We start from the raw sequence: 22,913 nt of genomic DNA, 5'->3' as shown, positions 1-22,913 counted from the left end.
AACAGGTTGTACGTTTTAGCCCTTATGCATGGGATCTTTTTGTGTCACTTGGTTTTCACTACGCGCAGAGGCAAGTTAGCCAGTGTGATCAAAACTTTGCTTCATAGAATTCAGAATAGAAACTGAAAACTGAGCGGGCATTTATGTTATTTGTCAGTTACATCTGAAAATGTTTTCAGTGAATACATATTCAGTCTTTATTTTTAGAACTTGCTGTGAATAAGGTAATGTTTTTATTTAGATTTATGACACTTGCTTTGTTTTCGTGTAAGGTATTAATAGCATGTGGGTGAAAATAAATGTGTCTTTTGTGACCTTCTGTCGAATCTGTGTCTCTGTAAACTGCATCTGTCGTCACCTTGTGGGTGTCGAACCTGCAACCTTTTTTATTTTGTATTCCAGTTGTGGTTTGCTGTCATTCTTTTCCTCTTTTCATATGATCTATTCGGCAGCACCTCAATGAACACACTCATCGCCTTCATCTTCATCTTCATCTTCAGCTGTTTTTAAAATACATACAAATAGGTTTTTAAAGTTAGAAAAAAAAGTTCCTTTCCTGCCTCGTGCTTAGTGTGGTCTTATAACTTTAACTGAGATGCTGAACTGTACCTATAGTGTGTGAGCCTCACAGCTCATTTAGTGTTGGTGTTCTCTGTTAGGACCTGAGCTGAGATGCCTGAGTCTCCTCTCAGTCCCACGGCATCCCGTCAAACCCCAGCCCGCAGCCTCCTCAGTCACACAGAGAACGGCGCAGGGGAGAGAGTGGCTAATGGGGACTCCTGCAGTGGAGTGAGTGCTGAAAACTGGCAGAGTCTCCACCATAAACAGGTACGTTCGTGATGCTACTCCTTATCTTCCTCCTCATCCAACTCTTCACCATCCTTCAGCTCTGTCTCCTCCTCTTTATAAGCGGGAAACAGAACAGTCTTGGGCAAACAGATGTCAGGAGAAATACCCCATGGCTCCGTAGTGGATTATCCTCTGACAGGACACCTAACCCAGAGCCTACAGCTCTGTTGACAGTGGCAGAGATTTCATATGTGATCTGAACTGAGCTGGGACTTGACACACAGAACTCGTGTTTGTCCCCCATAATGAGGTTGCGAGCTGGTGCCAAGGAGGAATAATTGTGCGCAGACCGGGGTCAAACACATGCAAGTGAAAGGCAAATAAGCATTGGCCCGACATCATTTTATGGTTGTCTCTTGCAATTCCATCCTTGGTGATCTTTATCTACAGGATCAATGAAACAGCTCAGATAATGAACATTGTTTCCTTCAGCCCCTCGTCTTTTCCTTTAATTCCCTTTTTAAGTCTGTACTTGTGGCCTTCAATTTGTGAGCTGACAGCCAGCACCGGATCTGCATGATGTGACTTTTTAAACACGTCACTTTTTTTGTTATTCCCGGTTCAACATAATGACAATGTCGTGGAGACACTGTTGCGAGCTACACTGCCTGTCTGCCAGAGCGTGATTCCAGCCTTCAGAATACAATAATAACTTGTGATGTGAACACTTTTCATCCTGCAAACTTTAGAAAATACTACAGTTGAATGCTATTGAAGCCGGGTGTTCTCTAATAATGAAAGAGAAGGACCTCCATATGCAATCTATTTCTTTTCTAACAGAACCGTCGAGTCCTACCCAGTGATTTGTTAAGCATGATAATGAAGTCAGCATAGGTGTTTTCTTACAGTACATGTAAAAGAACATCCAGGAAAGATTTAGAGTGAAATCCCCCAAAATTATCAAAGTGACGCCCGCTTGTTTTGCCTGACTAGCACTGTACTGTAGTATAATTTAGAGGTGTGTATTAGGGTGAGGAAACTAGGTAGGTCAATACGCTGTGCTTTCTTACTCACACAAATGACTTTTATTCAGTGGAACGTCACCATGTTTAACTAATTCTTCAATTGGAATAAGCAGGAACAGTCTCAGACCTGAAGATCAATTTGTGAAATTATAAATCAGAGATAACCCTTGTGTTTTAAGCTACCGTACAACCTTTTTAAATTGCTGATATAACCTCAGTAAATGAACTGTTCCAGCAGTAAATAAGACCAGATCCTACACGCCCCCCTAGGCAATTCAGAACATTACACCTGCTGCCAATATCTTCATAACTTTCCAGTTGTTTTATCAGTCTGGTTGAAACTCTGGAGACGTTATGTCAATGGAATGAGTACAAAAAAATTACTAACTTGAAGTCCTTGGTGTGTTCTTCTTTCATTACATCCTGCAAGCCGCGAAGATAATACTCCAATATGACAGGCTTTACTAAATCCAATGAAGAACATCAGGTCACTGCCTTCACACATGACCGTGGACAATAGCTGACGTTTTATATGTAGAACAAAGGGACACATACTGTAATAGTGAATTCTATTTTCTATAATGTTTTATTGTGTTTTTATTTGTGTTGTTTGTAGTACAACGTGTCGAACATGTAAGTGGGTTCTTCTTGTTTTTAATGCAGTCATGGTAATTCCTGCCACCTCTGTTTGAATACAAAGGGAGACAATCACTCTATGGGTATCAGCGCAGACCAGTTATTATTCTGTGGGAGTTCGCCTTTATTAATACCCATACACTTCTATTAAGAGCCACAACAAGCATGAAATGGTGTCGCTAATTAACTGCTCAGCCTTTCCCCCTCATCTCATTTAGGGTCAGTGACACAATGCAGCATGATGATGTTCACAAAAGGTTGACAACACTATTGTGTAATTGGAAAAATTCCCATTCGATGGTTATCACGGTTTATCACCTGGCATTTACCTTCTGTCTCACTCATCCTCTTGACTTCACTCCGTAGATTGTGGCACTTTATAATTGTATCTGTCTTCTCCTTCTTTGAGGTCTTCCTGGCTATGATGGCTCCTCAACAGATGCAGCAGCTTCTGTCCCCCAACCAGCTGCAGGCTCTGATCCACCAGAAACAGCAGGCCCTTCTGCTTCAGCAGGTATTTGTCACAAAAACTAATACTGCTACTGCTAATATACAACATGGACAGTAACTGGACTGTACCTGTGCAGGTAAAGATCATTTTTTTGCATGAAAATATTTACTTACATAGGCATGTCTAGCTCATTTTTAGCGGTTCCCAAGCACCTGCTAAGGGTCTGCAGGGTCTGTCACGTCCAAGAGGAGAGACAAAGGATAGAATGATGTTGCCTCTTATGCAGGGATGCCTATCTTCATTGACTTTCATATCTTTAAGTTTGTTTTGCACTTTTCCTGCTGTTTCATCTTCTCATTTAAGTGCAGTTTCTTTTCTTCATTTCTTTATTTTTTCTATTAAACCAAATGATAGCTTTGTGACACATTAGTTTGACATGAAAGCACCCCACTTACTTAGTACGTATTACTGCTGATACAGTATGTACCCAGGGTGGCTAACCAATAGTCTACTGGTTAGCCAGGCCAGCAAATCTTAAAATTGTTCAGTTAGCTAGATAATTTAATCTGTCTGACAATGCAACTTAGTTCTCTTACATGAAAATACTAAATAATTAGAATTTGCACATGGGAAAAAAAAATATTTTGTTATATAAGTTAACATATTTTGGTTACTGTTAGCATAATTAGCCTTGCAAGCAGCAGCTAACATTCCAGTTCACACTGAGCTCATGGCTAATTCTAATGCTAGTTCACTAACTAAAAACTACCAAGTACTGCAAAGTTTTTTAAATACTGGTTGGCTAGTCTGTTTAGACAAAATTGTCTTCTTATAGGCCAAAAGTGCAAAACTGTACATTTGGCACAACAGGTAAAATTTTACTTAGCCTACCAGGCTGTCCAATTTTAATTGATCAGCAGACATCTTGGACATGCCATAGCAGAAATACAGTGTAATTAATATTATCAATAAGCACAAACAACAAAATATTCTATTAATAATTAAATAGCCTACATTGGAATCATATTAGCTAATCATCTTTTCTTCTCCAGCAGCATCTGAAAGAGTTTTACAAGAAGCAACAACAGCAGATTCAGCTGCTTCAGCAGCAGTCAAACAAGAAAATCAAAGAGGTCAGTGCTTGTGGTCTTTTTGTATTGTCTTTGTGAAAGATCTTAGCCTAGAATTTTGCATATTTCAGGATGTTCTAGTAGGCACTAATAGGATGTTGGAAAGTAGAAGACATAATTTCCATTGAGGAAATTTTATACAGTATTTAATATGTATTGATATATTTTTACTTACTTTTTTACACAATGATGTGTATTCAGGTCTTCGTTTTAAGGCTTGAGAAGTGATTGTCAATAATCTAGAACTGATGAACTTTTGAATCCTTTAGATAGAGCTATTAGCCACAACAATACTGTATGACCCTCTGCCTAATATTGTGTAGGTCTCCCTTGTTCCTCACAAACAGTTGTGACGTACTGATGGACACAGGCATTCTGTGGTCGTCGTGTTTGGGTTTCGCGGGTTAAGGAGAGGGGTCTCTGGCAATCCACAGATGTTTGTGGCATGGCAGGCTGCACTGTCGTACTGGGTAACGCTGCTGTCATTGGGTTTGATGTTTGCTTCAGGGTTCTTGGTCAGCAACGTTATTAAGGCTGGTGCTATGTGTAGGGAATAAAATCCACATGAATGCCAGGACCAAAGGTTTTTAACGAGATGATCATTGTTATTCACTCCCCATCAATGGTCAGTGGTTTTAATGTTGCGGCTGATTGGTGTGTGCTTATTATTACAGTGTTCGTGTCCTGTTTGACGCAAAGTCTTGTCATGGTTACATAGTGAAACATCCTACGTTGTTTGTGCCATGTTTTACTGATCTCACTTCCCTGCTCTGTCCTCCAGCTCCCTGCGCAGCAGCTCATATTCCAACAACTCCTCCAACTCCAGCAGCAGCAGCAGCAGCAGCTCGCACGGACGCAGAGACCAGCAATGTCCTCTCCTACTCTATCTCCAGGCCACTCATCAGGTCAGCATCTGCTATAAGCTTTTAACTAGGGGCATGCATGAGATTCAGTGGACAGTAGGTACACAACATAATGGGATAAAATATTACGAACAAAAAATAAGACAAAGTTGGATATCAATGTGATGCAGACTCAGAAAGATTACTTCTGAGATGATAAAGTAAGAGATAGAAAATTGTGTAAAATGTATAATATGAAGCTGTCGCTGAGATTATTGCTCCTAGATCACACTAAATTCTCTCCCTGTGTTTCATCCTTCACTGAAAAGTTGGTTGTGAGCACAGCTACAAGCTGACTGGAAAGTAAATGTCATGGTTCCTCGAATGTCTCATTCACTGATTAGGATAAGATAAGATGTGTTGCTTCCTCAATGGACAAATAAAATAAAAAGTAAGCTAATTCTGTGTGTTATCTCGAATCTTCCAGCTTGCCTCAGCCTCGCAGAGATGCAGCAGATATGGAAAGAGGTCATATTTGGAATAACTGAAGATAAAACCACAATAACGAGCAGCCAGGACTCCTCTGCCCACAAAATAATGTCAACAAAAGCTACAGGGAGACAGAGCGGTGACCAACAGCCTCCGCCTCCTCACAGGGCTGAATGGTGAGATCCATCTCTCTGTGCTGTAAACAGACCTCAGCGCAAATATGGCACCGCCTGTTTGTAAACATCAAACACTTGTCGTCTGTACACATCTCTCTTCTGAGACTTCACTTTTAATTCCCCCTGGGACGATATATTTTATGTTGTTTGTTTGCTTTGTGTTCCTCCACCTGAAAAAAAAGTTTACATGTTCCAAATCAAAAGTAAATAGTTTTCCGTTTATTTTTCAGTGCTCCCTATCACCGCTCCCTGTCAGAGTCATGTCACCTGAAAAGAAAAGCAAACACTCTCATGTCGGTTTTCCTGCTGTTTCGTTGTCTGACTGCAGTTTTTTTTAATGACAGTTTTTTCTCTCTCCTCATTCGGCAGTGTTAAAGTTGATCACGTCGCCTCGCACGTCCTCTTTGGTCACGGTGTGTGTAATTGGCCTGGATGCGAGTCACTCTGTGAAAACTTCAGCCACTTTATCAAGTAGGTTTTTATTCCATCTTCGTTATTTTTCTGTGGCCTTGGCGTGCGTCTCTCTCGTCAGCCTAGGATAATCGTCAGACAGACATTTAGTCTCTCAAAAATGCTCCTTATTCGGAAACAAGAAGGTTGTTTTGACAGTGTTTTTCATCATGTGAGAAAGAAACACAATTTATTGTACAGTGAGGAAACTTGCCAGTTCATTACGTACACGAGAAAAATAAATGCATTCTAATGTAACAGTACTGCACTACATTATGCTTCAAGGTTTAATGTTCACTTCATGTTAAAACGCCCCAATAATTCCATTGTATGGGAGGTGGTTTGTGTTTGTTTTTGAGCACAACACAATACAACAAACCACAGCCTCCGAGATGAGAACTCAGTTGAAATAAAAACAGCTCTCTGAGTTATGTTAACTGACCTTCAGCATGCATATTGGACTGGTGAATGTGTGCATACGTCTCTGTGTGAAAACGGAAAAAGATGGAAAGCAATGTTAATAAAAAGCAAATATGTGCAATTTCTGGCTACAATCTCCCTTTAGAAATGCGATGACGGCCATAAAATGCACTGATTGCGCAGATCGGCAGAAATATTTCAGAAGAATCTGGAAGTATAAACAAAAATGCTGTGGTATCTGGAATCTTTTAGGTTTATCTTCTCTGCAACTCAGATTCACCGTTCAACTATAATTCATGTGGCAAACGCAAATTCATTCCAGTGGCAAACACATTAAAATATCATGCGTGTTTTCCAAACACTCTCTGCACATGTGAAGACTCCTATATACAAAAATAATAGAAATCCACTCATGGGGAAATTCTTTCTCTGCATTTAGTCATTCTATTTATACACACACAAATGGATGAGAATAAATGCTGGAAACACTCGGAGCACTGGGTCATCACGGATTGGGGGTTTAGTTACGGGTCCCATCATTTTTAGCATTAATTAATTCCTTAAATTCTAAATCTTGCTTATTACTGTAATATTATTTGATTTTCATATTCATTGCAGCAGAAAGTTTCAATGATTGGCTTTGATATATTTTGACATGTTTGTCAGCTCTGAGTCCGGACTGACCAACCTTTTTTTAATTTTTTTATCCCTGTGTTTGTAATAGGCACATAAGCAGTGAACACACTCTGGATGACAGGAGCACGGCCCAGTGCAGAGTCCAGATGCAGGTGGTTCAGCAGCTCGAGCTTCAGGTAAAAAAATAAAATAACAAAAACATCAGATGAATTTGTAGCAGTAGCCACGTACACATGTATTCTTTGGTAGAGCCAAAATGACATACTGAAAAACTAAATGAGCGACTGTCGTCATCATGATTCCGTTCTCCTCTGATAAAAAAAAAATTGTCATTGACACAACTTCAAATATTCCTGTAAGTTCTCTTTCTTCGTAATGTTTGACCCAGGAGGGAATTTTACAGCGAAATGTGTCTGGTTCTCAGTCCACCATTTCAGCCATCTGTGATGTTGACATGCCCCCCCATCCACTATGACTCTTCCTCACTTCCTCTCCTCTTAACAGCTCTGCAAAGAACGGGAGCGCTTGCGGGCGATGGCGGCTCACCTGCGCCTGCCGTCCTCGGAGGCTCGGTCCCTCTCGGCCCCCGCCAGCTCGCTGCAGCCTGATGGGGCTGCCGACCTCCGCGACCTGCAGGTAGACAGCGAGCAGTAACGGCGGCGCGGACAATGGAGGCTGAGTAAATGAGCCGTAAAGTTGTCGCCGTTACAGATCTGTGAGGAAGATTTGTTGTGAAAATAGCATGTGTCTGTCTGCAGCTTCATCTCCTCCGGAGCTGATGAAGGCTCTGCTAGACTGTAATTGACCTGTCGGACTCTTACAGCTCGATGGGCTTGCATGTTTGCATTTTCTCAGAAACAAAAAAAAAAAAAACAGGACTTTGAGGCAGAGGGAAAATCCATCAGGTTGAATCACAAGTGCAATTTTGAAACGTTTAAGCCCTGTGCACCTTTTTATCACAACTCTCACATTACATTTCTCGGTGGACTGTGTGAGGTCGGTCAGCTCTCAGCTTCCCTCCCTCTCTGTGCCCAGCAGTTGGCACCTCATCGGCGCCATTGTGCTTCCAGACAGCAGACATGCTCTGATAATGTGGAAGATAATCATTTGTTAATCTTGCAAATATTGCACCATAATCACAACACGCACCAAATAATTTCACCCTATAATTAACAATAATTGGCTTCCTTCTTATTGCGATATTAGTGGAATCTTCTCTGAGGAGGCGCATCTAATCGCTCTGTTACACTCAGTTAAAAGATTCTCCCACTCTGTTTTGGTTCTCTGTCAGTCTTTGCGCTGTCCCTTTGTCGACTTGGATGGTCTTGCTTTTGTTTGCTCTCAGCTCAGCTCCATCACAGCGACCAACCGCTCGCCCTCTCTGAGCCCGTCAGACTCTGCCCGAGTGTCGCCCCAGCCTCCAGGGACTCCACCCCAGAGGGGTGAAGAAGAGTCTCCCACTCACGCGTCGTGTGCCGGGGCCATAAGACGCCGTCACCACCCGCTGGTCTGCGCTCTGTCTTCAGGTATACTTAGGGCCACTTAACGTATCTGATCGGCCAGTAAATACACTCAGAGGCTTATGGCAGGTTTGACTTATCTTGTTCCAGAAAATGAATTTGAGCTTTACAAGAACACTGATATCAGACCTCCTTTCACCTACGCTATACTGATCCGACAGGTAGGACCAAGTCGCTTTCTTTATGTGATCACGAACTGGGGATGGAATATGTTCAGGGTTCGTGTTTCAGTTGAGTTTAGGCATTAAAATTTCACTTTTATTCACCACCCTGTGAGCCATGAATTATGAGGACATATTAATGTGTGTGGGGAAAGAAATATGTATGTACTAGTATTGCTACAGGTACAGAAGAGTATTAGGGCCACCCATGTGGAAAAAAAAATAGAGGAGGTAGATTTTAGTTTTTATCATGCACTTTGACAAAAAAGATGAAATTTCAGGGGAAAAAAATTGACTTTGACTTTCACAACAGTGTGTGACAATATCCACGCCACTGGTGACATGCAACAGTCCAAAATAATATATCAACAATATAACTAAAAAATAATCACATCACAATTTTAATATTAATATTAGTATCGGCAGTACCATACGCATACGATACTGCCGGTCTACTTAATGAACATGTATTTCGACTTTTTTCTCAAAATGCATGATGAAAAAAAATCTGCCTCCTCAATTTTTTTCTCATGGGTTGCCCTAATACTCCTCATTACACATTCATTACACATTCGACAGCACAAAATTAACTTGTTCATTTTGTTATATTATCAATTTAAAATCCTCTTGAACATAAGTATGTGTTTCTCTGAGCTGTATTGGGTTGTATCAAGTGTTGTTTGGAATAAAGCAAACATGTCATTGATGAATAAAAGTTTAAAAATGAATAATGGTAATGACGCCAAGTAGTGGCCTTACACCTTTAATTGTTACTTAAGTCACATTGTTACTGACATTAATCCTGTAAACTGATGAGTATTACCAAAAAAAACTAAATCAAAGTTGAGGGCAGCTTCACTCTCCTGTTCTTGGATTAGACATGAAACAGCCAGAGCTTTGACTTGACCCTGTAATGTGTTTCAATTTTTTTATGTAAACTCCATCTACAGGCTATCATGGAAGCATCAGACATGCAGCTGACGCTCAACGAGATATACAACTGGTTCACGAGGACGTTCGCTTATTTCAGACGTAACGCTGCCACGTGGAAGGTATCGCACCCGCACATCCTAACCTCCCCGATCCCGCCGTGTGTCACACATGATCTGAGCATCACGGTTTCACCAATACCCCCCTGACTCTGATTTCCTCTGGATCAGAACGCAGTTCGCCACAACCTGAGCCTGCACAAGTGTTTCGTGCGCGTGGAGAATGTGAAAGGAGCCGTGTGGACGGTTGATGAGGTTGAATTCCAGAGGAGAAGATCTCAGAAAATCACGGGGTACGGTGCTTCCTTCCTGCTCCTCTCAGAGCTGGCACACATGTGTCTGCATGTAATAGAGCGGGGAGAGATATGTGCATTTGGTGTATATAAAGTACAAATTTGAGGTAGTTCATTTTTGTTTTGTCATACTGCATTCTACTTCTACTCCAACATATCTCAGGGGGTACTCCGAGTTCCTCTCACAGTCCAAACACATGCCTGTTAAGTTAATTGATGATTCTAGATCTAAAAAATCTAATCTAAAAAAAAGAGTGTGAATGGTTGTTTGTCACTTTGTGTGAGGCCTGCGATTGACTGTTGACTTGTCCAGGGTGTAGCTGCAGAACACTGGCGTCTAGTTTGATAATGGTTTCGTGCAGATATAACAGCTTTTTTTTTTTTTTTCTCCACTGTTAGTTGCAAAATTAAGAAGCAAAAATCTAACTTTTGACATGGATAAGAGACACGATAGGCTACTTTTAATGGAAAGAACTGTAGATGATTCCATAAAGCACAGCATGTGATGAGTAGTGAAGAACTGGACCAACAGAAAAAAACAAAAACAAATTTTCAGTAAATCAGTAGAAACTATGGCTACACCAAAATATGTGCTTTACAGTATGTAGAGGGTAGTTTCCTGGTGTCAATAAATAGAGAAATATGACTGGAACAGTTCTCATCAGTTCCAGAGCTCTTATACAAAGCCCTGTTCATTCACTACATTAATTATTTGTCAATTTAAGTGGACTTGCTGTTTACCATGCTGTTGTTTTCAGAATACATAGTATGTATTGGTTTGCTTGCTATGAATTAGAAATGGATTATGTGTATTTTGAAATCCTTTCACCCTTATTACGCTGCAGGAGCCCGTCACTCATGAAAAATGTGTCTTTCGGGACTGTTGCAAATGTGAGTTTACAGGTGAGTGGATATGTTTCAGTAGACGTTTTGACCAGTTGTTCCCGTTCACAGGAGTTTGAGCTGCGCCCACTGTCTGATTGTTAATAAATATTCTTTGCAGGCAGCGCTATCAGAGACATCCTACAAGAAGGAGAGTTTAAGCAGAAGCTCGAGGGGTCAAATAAGGGAGAACAAAGCAGCGGAAAGCAACAAAAACCTCCACTTTTCTGCACAAGTCCAGCAGTGAGTTTATAATAAAGTCTGGAAACGAGTGACATCTACAATGTGCTCAGAGCATTTATTGAAATGTCTTTTTGCAGGCCATTTTTCCTTAAAGACGAAGAGCTGAACGACCATGAATGCATGATGCCGATGGTGAAGTCGGACAGTCTGCAGCACATGATGGAAAATGACGAAGAGCATTTGTTTGACCTGGAATGACCCCTGACGGTGCGAGTACAATCTATTCTTCCAGACATTCTCACCAAAACAAAGGTATCGGAGGCTTTTCCTTCTGGATATTTGAGTGGCTTTAACAGTTCTGAATATAAGACGTGTGATTAAAATGTATCTGGAGGTGTTGCTGTTTAGTCCCATTTATAGTCCCTCTATAGGACAGTCCTTTCGTTCTTTTTCAAGGGAAAAGCTGCCAAATAAAATTGCATCAGACAAACATGAATATACAAAGTCAAGTGATATCTAAAAAAAAAGCATGTGCAGTCAAAAGTACAGCTGGAGAAAACAGGATGAACTGTCGTGTTTTAATTAAATCCATCTTAAAGGCCAAAGTGAACGATTCCCAGAGTTATTTATTATGCCATCGATGTGATGTTTGATGTTGTTTGATATGTGATAGAATAAAATGAAGATATGTGTCATTAAAACAGTTGAATATGTACATTGTGCACCGTTCCGACTGAAGAGGAGTGTCTTTCTATGTTTTTACTTCTATTTAAGAATCATATCAGTATGTGTTATCTTTGTCTTTCCTTTATTCCAGTCCACTGAACTCAGACATGTTATAATATTGAGAGTAGGTGCTCATGCCAGAGTCCTTCTGTTTGTAGTTGCGTGTCCAATGTCTGTTACTACAGTGTAATAAATATATGTAAACCTGTTTAATGTTGGATTTATTACCGTGTTGTGCAATGTTAAGTTATCCAGTATGTTTTTCTGCTTATCTACTTACTCAGTCTGTATGTTGGCTATTTTAATGATTTTTACAAAGAATAAACGACTTCTTGAGTAAATGCACTTGTAGCGTCATATGTTCACTTTACATGGCAATTAAACATTAGGAGGTAACTCAGGGCTACTGTTTAGTGTACTTTTATTTTCATATTTTAAATAACTTACTTAACTCTTATTTATGAGTAAATTATAAATTGATCTTTGAAAACCAACAGAAATCATTTATAATATTGCGTCCATCGTTTTGTTCAGCAAATGTGTGTAACATAGTAATGACATGAATTCATGCGAGTACAATAAATTCATTCTTGCGCATCATTTCCTGGTTGTACTCCTACAAAATATTGGCAGGGCAGCAGATTGTTTCTATGAACACTTCATTTTTTAGGCCCGTATAGTTTTGGACACTGATGCATTTATTTATTTCACTTTATAAAAACATTCAAGTTACAGCTAGGAGAATAGAGGGGTGCAGGATAATATTTCATTGTTTCTTTAGGGATTTTTTTAACCCACCACATGCATTCAAAGCAGCTCTCAATACAACAGAAATGAGCAAAATATGGGCTGAAAAAAAAACAAAAACAAGTCACCTCACCACACCCACCAAATAAACACTATGTGAGCTATGGTGAGCTGAGCAGCATAAATTAATAATTAATAAAGCAAAAGCAATCAAACAAACAGAGTAGTATATAACAGGATGCAGATCTTCTAATGGGCCACTGGTGTTTATTCAGGATGTGACGGGAGGCAGAGACAGCTGAATGAATTCTAAAATAAAGTACACAAGGATATACTGTATGATCAGACTGATCGGACGATGCTTTACAGTACAGAAAGTATGCAAAGTATTATGACTTAAGAATGAGTAGAGCCTCTGATAATAAGGGACTATATATATAAATGGCTGCAATCCTCCAACATTTTACATGATACATTTGTTTAACATCAAACCTCAAATTAAAGCAGAACCTATATAGACTATATGATTGTAACTTGAATATGTTTTAGTAAAAAACTAAAAAATATAAGTTTAGCTCTTGATGATCACGGACTGTGGTTTATCCTCGTGTCTCTTTAATGTATCATTGTGCGTATAATTGTAAAATAACAATGAAATTAAGGAACAAACAGTCCCAACGGCATCATCTTGCCACATCCACTGATACACACACGCACACACACAGAGTGAAGCTGTGACTGCAGACTTCACAACCAGACGCAGAACAAAAGATTTCTCCGCTCCCTGTTTTGACTAATGTCAGTAATTGTCTTTGCTGATAACGTGTTAGCTTTAGGTTTTCTGTTGCCTCTCAGGGCTCCCTTTGATTCGCCGTCAGCCCATTAGATGACATTTTCTCCTGGTTGTCTCTCCGTGCTGCGCGCTCACTGACGGAGAGTTAGCACGGTGCTAGACAGCTTCAACGGCTTCACTTACGCATTGCTTTGATGTGCCGTAGACTCACTGCGAGGGGTTGGGGGGGGTTGGGGGGGAGTCAACATGTTTTCCAGTGTAGCACTTTTGACAGCAGTTAGTCAACAGCCCCTCTTAAAGGGCTGCTCCCTTCTCATTTGCTCATCAACGTGTAATGATGACGCCGTCAGCCACGCTCTCAGTATGTGGGAAAGCAAAGATTAAAAAATTACTGACTGCAAATGATTACTGATTACCAGCATTACTTTGTTGTTGGAGAGTCTGCTGATTCACATGATTCAAAACTAAAGCCACGCTAACGGCCCACTGACAACAAAACTAATGACTGGATAAGGAATTAGAAACATCAGTATCGACGCTGACTGAGGAAGGATGTGTATTTTACACTGTGACTAGTTACTAAGGATCAGACCAAAAAAAAAGGACTCATACCAAGAAGTCAAAAAGGTCTAAAATATATGTAAATTATTGTGGCATGACCAACACATGGTGACGCTACTTGAAGCCAATTAGTCTCAACGTATTCCAGTAGTACAGCATAGAACTATCTAGAACCCAGGTGTCAAACATATGGCCTGCAGCATGAACTTGCAAAGTGGGTAAATTTCAGCGAAAAAAATAAATAAAATCTGTTGTCATTATGCTGTTATGTTATTGGTCTGGCCGACTTGAGATCAAACTGGACTGTATGTGGCCCCCGAACTAAAATGATCTAGAAGATATGAAGAGGCAGAAGATAAAAGGCTGTCTTTTGGAAAGGTTTTATGGACAGATGAGATTTTGATGCCTCTTGATAGAGTAGATGGCTGTGATTCATTAAACAGGTTAACAGGTCAGCACACTGTGACAGCAAGCTGGAGGACGGGCAATGGCATGGACTTCTTCTTTTCCATTTGATACTTTTTAAGCTTCGGTACAGGAAGATAATAAAGGCATTCAATAATAATAAGCACTCTGGGCTAACCAGCAAATACTCAAAGATTACTCTCCTTCCTCATTTAAATCACCTTTAATCTTACTGAGAAACTGTTAGCAGCAGTGAGATTTTCAGTGAGGGAAGAAAGCGTGTGCATTTGGGAGGTGAACAGGCTGAGAAAACAACAGACTCTACTGATGGAAAGATTTCTGGTAGTTACCGAAAAGAACGGTGGCTATGTTGGTCACTTTTAAGTTTAAATGTTTAAATGTGTTGCTACCATGTTACACTCCACTAAATATGGACAATAAATTGGTGTTACATACAGATACTCTGACAAAACCTTATTTTTCTTGAAGATACCCAACCAACCAAGTGTTACGATTCAAACAATCTCAACTGCTAAATGAATAACAGTATTATTGATTATGTGTACATGTGGATGTATAGTGGTGCCATGTGGGATGGGCCAGATGTTTGATTGACAGTCCCTTAAACGTAATAATGGCTTAGTCACTGGATGTGTTTGCACATTTTATGCTAGCCAATACACAACTACGACAAGTTCTTATTGTTGTGTACGAAAGTGAGCAGGGGAGTTTGCATGCATACATACAATCCTTAGCTAACACCCCGGTGGGGTATGTGTCTCCACTGTGTTAGGTGACTAAAAGCAGAATACGGTCGGCCATTCGCCGCCCGCTCCGCTCTGCGACCAGCTCGACTGGAGCGGCTGCTCGGAGCTCCACTGGAAAGGGGAGTGTTACTTAGTCACTGATAAAACAACAAAACACACACTCAGCACAGCTCACAGTCTGCTGAGCGGTGACTCACGCCGGCATGGTGGGTGTCGCTGGAGGTTTCCTGACCTCTCTGTGTGGACTGAGGAAGGGGGATGAAGAAGGTGATCGGGTGACACAAGTGGAAGAAGGATCCTGAGCAGTCATGTGTGTCAGACATGTTACCAGGAGAGAATGTGTCTGTGGATGGGACGGAGGAACAGAGCAACCAGAATAAAGGCAAGTGCTGATAAGACGATCTCAAATGAGCTCTCTGTTTTCATTATGTTTGGCTTTAAAGCTGGGCTTCAAGTCACTGCTGCTGCTCATTATTGGTCAAATATAATGAATGGTTTACGTGTTTTTCTGAGTCCATTGTGTAGACACCCCGAAACCAAATTGAAATATTATGGGATTGAATTGTGAGAGTTGTACTCTCTATAAAGCAGGATCACATCCCATTGGTGGCATCTCCATCCTGCATCAATTTTTCTGGTGAAAAAGTGAAAGTTGGATGCTGACATCACTGATTTATCAAGAACCTTGTTTATCCATATTGTCCATGTGTCCTAAGCGAACGTGACTTTTTCCTGATGTGTCTCAAGGTAGCGAGTCTCTGAAATCAGCCCAGGAAATCCGTCCAGTGTGTGAACCTGTTAGTGGAGGAAATGCCAGACCCACTGGCCTCATCAGCAGTAAGTGGAAACCATGAGGCCTACACAGCAAACAATACAGTGACCTAATTCAATGTTGTTACTCTTCATTAGGGGTTTATCTGAAAAACAAATCGTTAGCAAGCTCCTCCAAGGAGCTTGTAAAATAGCGAAATAGAAAAACAAACATGAGGTGCATTTGTGCACATCTGTTTTATATATAGCGATCTATACAACGCTCTCTCCATTTCTGATCTGCTCAGCCCAGCCTCTGTCCGCTGCTGCTCCGCCAGCTGAGGCCTCACAGGAGGAAGGTGTGCTCTCGCAGCCTCGGAGTGAACTCCAGAAGACCACGTGCCCGCGATGTGGTCTCACGGTCCCAGACCACAAGCTCCCCTCCGGCTCCCAAAGCCTGAGCGGACTTCAGGGATCCAGGCTGCTGGAGCAGAGCGGCAGCCGGAGCGGCGTGGCTGGATCCCAGGAAGCTGCTGAGACACCGGCTGGTGGGTTTGTTTGAGTGGGGCTAAGCTTTACTATCTAAAATACGTATCTACTCTCTAGGTACATTAGTTTTAATGCGCTAGTACAAAACCCTTTCAGAAACCGGTTTAGCTGCTTCTAGACTGAGTTTTGATCTGATTGACTGGTTGATGCTGGAATTCAAATACGAGCACGGTCCCTGTGCTTTGGGACTAGTGTGTAGTGCAGTGCATGGAAGGCAAACATTTAAAATGGCAGTGTGTTCATCTATGAGTTTACATAGAATTAAGTGCTTAGAGAACCGGCCATCGTAAAGATATAAATAGAAAGCTTTATTGGCTAATTGCACAGGGACATGTTTCTGTTAAATGAAAGCATTAACCACAACTTAAATATGCATTTTACCAAGTGTCTGAAAGGCGCTGCTGGGGTTTGAACCCAGGATCTCCTGTTTACAAGGCAGGCGCTTTGACCAACTAAGCCACAGCACCGGTGCAACACTGAGCTAAAGCTACTACAACTAATGGAAATTTATTAATCCGTGAAACATCCACAGCAGTAAAATGCAACATACAGGTGTAAGCTACAGCATAAACATCATATTTAACAGTAAATCACTGACAGGGAAACTTTTACTGCAGAACATATTGAAATTTGGTAGATAATACTAGGCTATACTATACTATACAATAATAGGCACTTGTTATTGATACTTCTACATGAAGTCGTGTAAATAAGGCAATATTTGATCACTTTTATCTTGATCGAAGATGTAACACACAACCAGTGAAGCTCTTAAAAGTTTCCAGTGAATGCCTTCTCCGGTCTCACCAAAGCGTGTGACAGGCCACACCTTGTTTATCGCTGTGTTCATGTCGTTATCTCTATGAGGTTGTGCATTAAATCAGAACAGCAGCCACACGTAATGCTCCTTTTTCATCTTCACGCAGACATTAGCATAACTTACATACCGTGGGTGTATAATTTGGACGGCTAAGCAGGAAAACGCTGAACCCCACTCCCCGGGGAATTCTGCCACCTCCTTTTCATTTATTTCCTTGAGTAAACAGGATAAAACAGCTCCATTTGCATGAGCTCGCGCACCATCTCGGTGCTCGCGAGGATGAAAACAGAACGACACACCGGTTGGGATCGCAGGAGGTACACTACAACACTGCGGTGGGGTTAATGTATGCAATTTCATCTGCACCTAATTTGGGTAGCAGGAGCAATTATTACTTGACAGCTTCTTCCTGGTTGTTGTTCATCACTGGCAGCCTCTGTGGCCTTTTTTTTTTATTATTATTTTCCCCCGAGGACTGAACAAAGCTCTGTGATTAAGTAAAAACAATCACACTTGATCAGTGCAGCAGAATAGTTTCCCTTTTAAGTTCCACTTGGCATCGCAAACAAACATGGCATAGATTAATTCGGGGTTAATAGAGTCGTTAATCCCTGTTTCTGATGGCGCGTGACAGGCTTTCACCACACGCAGCCGCTTCTTTCGGTGACCTCAGGTGTAGCTGTCGCTAAATCAGCTCCTCTGCTCTGTGTGTTGTTGGAACAGACGTGTGCTTTCACCTGCTGCTGGCGTGCCTGTGGTGCCGGTGCTCCGTAGTGCTCCTGGGACTGCTGGAGGCCTGCTCCTGCTGCCTCACCGCACTCTGCTCCTCCTGCTGCCAGGCCTGCTCCCGCTGCTGCTCGGCCGTCGAGGACGCTCCGGTGGAGGAGCTCAACTGCCACGCTCACTGCCACTCGGTTTTGTTCGAGTCCTGCTGCGAGCCCACGGAGTGTCTGGAGTTTTGTCTGGAGTGCTGCGAAATCTGCCATCGCAGCTAGGACGGACACGCGCACCGGACATGAACTGACGGGTGACGCTGCCCCAAAGAGTCACGGACAGAGCAAACTGCCATTCTTTGAAGTGATTTTTTTTTTTTTTCTTATTGAATCTCTGAAGTTAAAGGGGGATTCCACCACAGTGTCGTGGGGATACTGCTGCATGCAGGATGTGAAGAAATATGCATGTTTTTATTTTTTTTGTTGTTGTTTTTTTTTTGTATTTTCAGATGCCACCTGCTCCAAAACTGTGGGTGTCTTGCAATGTGGAAAGTGCAGGCTCCTCGAGAAATAAGAGAAATGCACGAAATAAATAAAAAAGAGCAACATGTCTGATTCTTGCCGCCCTCAGTTGGATGTTGGGTTTACATCCCTTTAAGAAACGCATATAAATAACCTTGTTGGTCGGAAGGTCACAGTTCAAAAAGGGAGGTGGAGACATGCCAGACAGGAGTAGCACACAAATGCATGAGTTGTAATAGAGAAGAAATGGTGAGCAGTGCATTGTTCCCCAGCAGCCTAGGCCTATTGTATCAAAACTAATGGATGGAACTATTAGCTTTATCAAAAAAGGAAGTCTGAAGCCTGATCTTAAAAGGAGAGGGTGTCTGCCTCCCGAACCCAACCTGGAAGCTCAGCATTTTATGATATTTTATGATACTGATGATGGACTGACAGTGGCGGAGAGCACATGCTGTCCACTCTTAGATTTAGGTCACAGTGTCGCAGATAAAACATCTGGTCTTTGCCTGTTGGTGTCAGAGTTTCCAGTGTGACTTGGGAACATGTCAGACGTTGCAAAGAGTCTCTTCTCACTGACACTTTATTGTTTTTTTTACATCAGAGGAAAATGTTTATCTTCCTTTTCCATACATTAAGTTACCGGTTTAGCAACAAGCAGTTGTTGAACCTAGAAAGCAGAAAAAGATTTTGATGCTCCTAATACAAAGGAAATTCAGTGTTCAGAAGAATTACAGACAAAAAAAAAGAGAAAGTCAAGAAGAACAAACAGAGATGGTGTTGGTGTGGTTTTTCCTTGTTTTCTGAGGGAACTGTAGTCTGTAGGCATGGGTGGAATTCATATGTCGACATACGTGTACCAGCACTAAAAGCTGGTAGAGCACAGTCTGAGTTAAATCTCATTGTGGTTGCAGCTGATATCAGAAGTGAGCGAATGCTTGCTGAGAATTGGCAGAGAAATTATATTATTTGTTTGCGCGGAGTGACAAGGTGATTAAATGGGTCTTGAATCACCTCTAAGTTTTTAATACAGGAGGGTGAAGTCTATGTAGGTTGCCACAAATAAAAAATGAAATGAGGACATGACCTTGGGTCCCCAAATATTAAAAATAACGAGGCATGTAATTTATTTCAAATAGAGAACTGTTATATAAATCAGCAGCTTCAATTATACTGTGAAATAATTCACATTCTCATTTTTCATTCCCTTTACTTTGTACACTGCTTCTGTGGAAACCACGTTTTATAATATTATTACTTTTATTTAAAAAGACTGAATGCTTAATATTCCTTATTCCATCGCAAAATAGCTGGATGTTAAAAATAAGAATCGAAAATAATTGTTTAGTCAATAAAAACTTAGAACTTTCTAACAGATATTTAATCCATAATTACATAATTCCATTATATGAAGAACGTTTCAACATTTTTGATAGTTAAGGATTTGGCACAAGAACATGATGGGTTTAAAAACATTTATATGTGATTAATTAATGAACAAATTAATACTTTTTTTGTTTGATTTATTGACGCTGTGCGTCTGGTTTTGCTATTTAGATTTTTCCATCATAAGCAGTGTCACTCAAGCGTCATCATTTTCAAACTCACAGGCAAATATATGGATCCACATTTTATCACGGTTTATCACGGTGTGACTGCAGCCGACGGAGACGTGTGACAATGTCAGCTGTGACGTGTGCGGGGTCACACCAGCTGTGGGTAAAGGGTACAACTAATTGAGGGGGACAAGTGGAACAAACCTGGGTGTTTATTTGATGGTGTGTACTCGCCATGCTCCAAATTAGACGCCGCCGCTGTTGCTTGTCACCGGCGCGATCTGAACGTGCTGTGGGCAAAAGAGACACTTAAATTCGATTTACGCGCTGTAACGTGATTTAAATGAGCCTCTTGGCTCTCCCGGACAGATTGACAGCGTTGTCTTTATCGCCACTTTGTTTTATTTTTGGCTGTTTACTCTGCCTCTCTGCTGTCATCTCACGCTGCAGCTTTAAGGGGCCAGCTTAGATCTTCTGAGATCTGGAGAGAATAAGCATCCTTTTATGTTCTTTAAGCGCTTTATATGACAAATACTCAAGTAAAAGCTGACAAGTTTTGCATCGCCCCGTTCCTGAGCTGAAAAGAGCTGCGCAGGGAGAAGTCAAACCTGCGATCTTATAACATCAGAAACTGTATGAAACTGAGCAGAGAAGTAGAGCCCTCTCGTTCAGGGCCTCGTTGGGTCAACGTCATTAAATGTACAAACATGCACAAACATAAAGCATTTCTTTCAGTATAGATCTAGTTTGCCCACACACTAGTGAACCTATCAAAAGAAACTGTGACCATTTGATAATACGGTCAAAAACAACAGCACTGGGCTATTAATGAGCCCCATACTGACTCTGTTCAAAGAGACAGAACTGACAGAACAAATTATCTTGATGTATTTGCTTTAATATTTTGAAATTTTTTTTAATTTTATTTTGCAAGGTATCACCGTGGAGATATCATGTCTGCTGGTAAGCTGTGGAGCTGGAGCCAGAAGGCCATTAGCTTAGCTTAGCATTAAAACTGAAAGCAGGGGATACTGGCTAAACTGAGTCTTGACGCCTCTAAATCTCACAAATGAATTCTATTTCATAGTTTATCCTGTGCACAAGCAGACACGTTAAAACGTGAGGCCGTCATTTTTAAGCTGCAGAGTCAGATTATTGTTTTCTTGCTGCCTCCAAATGGAGCTGGCAGCTACAACACGCAAGTTCATGTACACAAAACGCTTAAAATGGGGTTAAAGTGTCAGCTATAAGTTATAAGTTATAAGCTATAAGTTGTGAGAATACCTCACTTAGGTTCAGCCACAGTCACATCCTGTCAACAGGCCCGTTGACTACTTGGCAGCCCGGGCCAGTTTGGGGCCCGTGTGCTGATAAACTTAGCTGATGACAGTAGGAGACCTCCCTTTGGGGCCCTCACCTCTGCTCTGCACATTCAAAATCCTGTTGTTTGCATGACTCCAGTTTACATGCAGCGGAGAAAATTAATGCCCCCTCACTAACGACACTGAGTTTCCAGACACCACAGGACACCCTCAGAAGGTCCAGATGTCCATTCTCTGATGAGTCACAACTGTTTTGCAGGCCTAGACAATATTAGGAAGGTGGTCATAATGTTATGCAAAGCTTCCACTCACTCATTGTTTCACTTGTTTCTTTACCGGTTACCAAAAGTGTCTCCATTATCTGTGACCAAGTCTAGTGTGGAAATATTTACCCAGATCCCCTCTAGAAAAGCTAAAAAAAAAGTATATTAATTGAAGGAAAAGGCACATTTTGATTGAAATCATTGTTTTGTGTTGTAGGGGATCTGTTATTCACAAAGGCTTCACCCCGGGTGTATAGAGTACAACTCGCTGACAGTGCTTTTGTTAATCTCAGACTGAGCAGTCCAGTGGCCTCAAGTTACAAATTACTTCTTGAACATTTATTCTTCAGTTGTTATTGACGTGGTATGTACATAATATCATGCATTTATTCCTGCTGATATAGAGAACATCACAGATGCATTTGCATCCTTGTAAGATTCATAAATAGGGTGGATCTTTCAGTTGACAACTTCATCGCGCGTCGGAGGCTTGAGGTTTAGAACCGACACCTTGTTTTTATCTTGTTGGACTGGCAGTCTGAGATACCGAGATAACAAGACTGGGCATCACAGACGGGAGATGACCCAGTGAGGGGCGGTTTGTTTTAAACCTGAGCTGCTTTTCAAAAACAATTCTTTAAACGCTTCTTTATTCAGAATCTGTCTATTTGTATTCACGCCTGCCTCCAAAGCTTTGTGACAACGGTTGTAACCTCCTCAATCAAGACATGGTTTGTGTGTAGTGTATGAAGTGGCGTCGATTGAAAAAAAAAAGAAAAGAAAAGAAAAGAAAAGGGGAAATAATAACACCTAATAGTCAGTCTGTCAGATGTGCCCATCGGCTGTAAAGGAAACAAAAATAAATGTAACCAGATTTGAATATCGAACTTTAGAGGCTGACGCAGAGAGGACGGATCAAAGGGATGAGAGACACCCCAGAGGGGGGCAATCATAAACACATTGTCTCATTTTAATAAGTGAGGGAAACGGCTTCTAATCCAGCGCATGCCATCAAGTTTCATGTGTTTGGAAGAGTGAGGCGATGGGGAGCGGTGGAATACATCAAAACATATAGCTAATGAGGACTGGGTTAAAAATGGGAATAATGTTGATGGCAAGCTTCAGTATTTTCATTTTTTTATTGTTTTGAATGTAAGATACCTGGAATCTACAGATCTGTAAACAGTAACTGCAGAAAAAGGTGCAGTTCAAGCACCAGGAGGCCAGTCATGAATCTGCTTAGCTGCCTTTAGTAAGAAAACATAGAAAGACTTTTTCTTCCTGTTGTTTTTTTACTACACAGTGTATTCAAACCAATGAATTTTAAAATATGTAACAAAGTAAACTGAA

General features: G+C 41.2%; 2 protein-coding genes and 1 non-coding gene across 3 annotated transcripts; 2 read left to right on the top strand and 1 right to left on the bottom strand.

The window, feature by feature from the left end:
- The first annotated feature begins 665 nt into the window (after positions 1–665).
- On the top strand, positions 666–12,126 carry LOC125014631 (forkhead box protein P2-like). Its single transcript, XM_047595876.1, has 15 exons — positions 666–828; positions 2,860–2,964; positions 3,954–4,034; positions 4,813–4,936; positions 5,361–5,538; positions 5,908–6,009; positions 7,133–7,220; positions 7,549–7,694; positions 8,203–8,570; positions 8,655–8,725; positions 9,676–9,777; positions 9,886–10,007; positions 10,853–10,910; positions 11,011–11,132; positions 11,210–12,126. The coding sequence occupies exons 1-15, from the start codon at positions 673–675 to the stop codon at positions 11,328–11,330; spliced, it is 1,944 nt and encodes a 647-aa protein (XP_047451832.1). The 5' UTR covers positions 666–672; the 3' UTR covers positions 11,331–12,126.
- Positions 12,127–15,271: 3,145 nt separating this feature from the next.
- Positions 15,272–18,463, top strand: LOC125015263 (myoD family inhibitor domain-containing protein-like). Its single transcript, XM_047596979.1, has 4 exons — positions 15,272–15,453; positions 15,819–15,908; positions 16,130–16,369; positions 17,914–18,463. Exons 1-4 carry the CDS (start codon positions 15,393–15,395, stop codon positions 18,183–18,185), a joined length of 663 nt encoding a protein of 220 aa, XP_047452935.1. The 5' UTR covers positions 15,272–15,392; the 3' UTR covers positions 18,186–18,463.
- trnat-ugu lies at positions 16,764–16,837 on the bottom strand. Its single transcript has one exon. It is a non-coding gene; the product is annotated as a tRNA-Thr (tRNA).
- Positions 18,464–22,913: the final 4,450 nt, after the last annotated feature.

Source organism: Mugil cephalus, chromosome 10 (assembly GCF_022458985.1).
Source record: "Mugil cephalus isolate CIBA_MC_2020 chromosome 10, CIBA_Mcephalus_1.1, whole genome shotgun sequence".
Taxonomy (NCBI): Eukaryota; Metazoa; Chordata; class Actinopteri; order Mugiliformes; family Mugilidae; genus Mugil; species Mugil cephalus.
The sequence above is the reverse complement of the archived record's forward strand: the minus strand, read 5'-3'. Positions and strand labels throughout refer to the sequence as shown.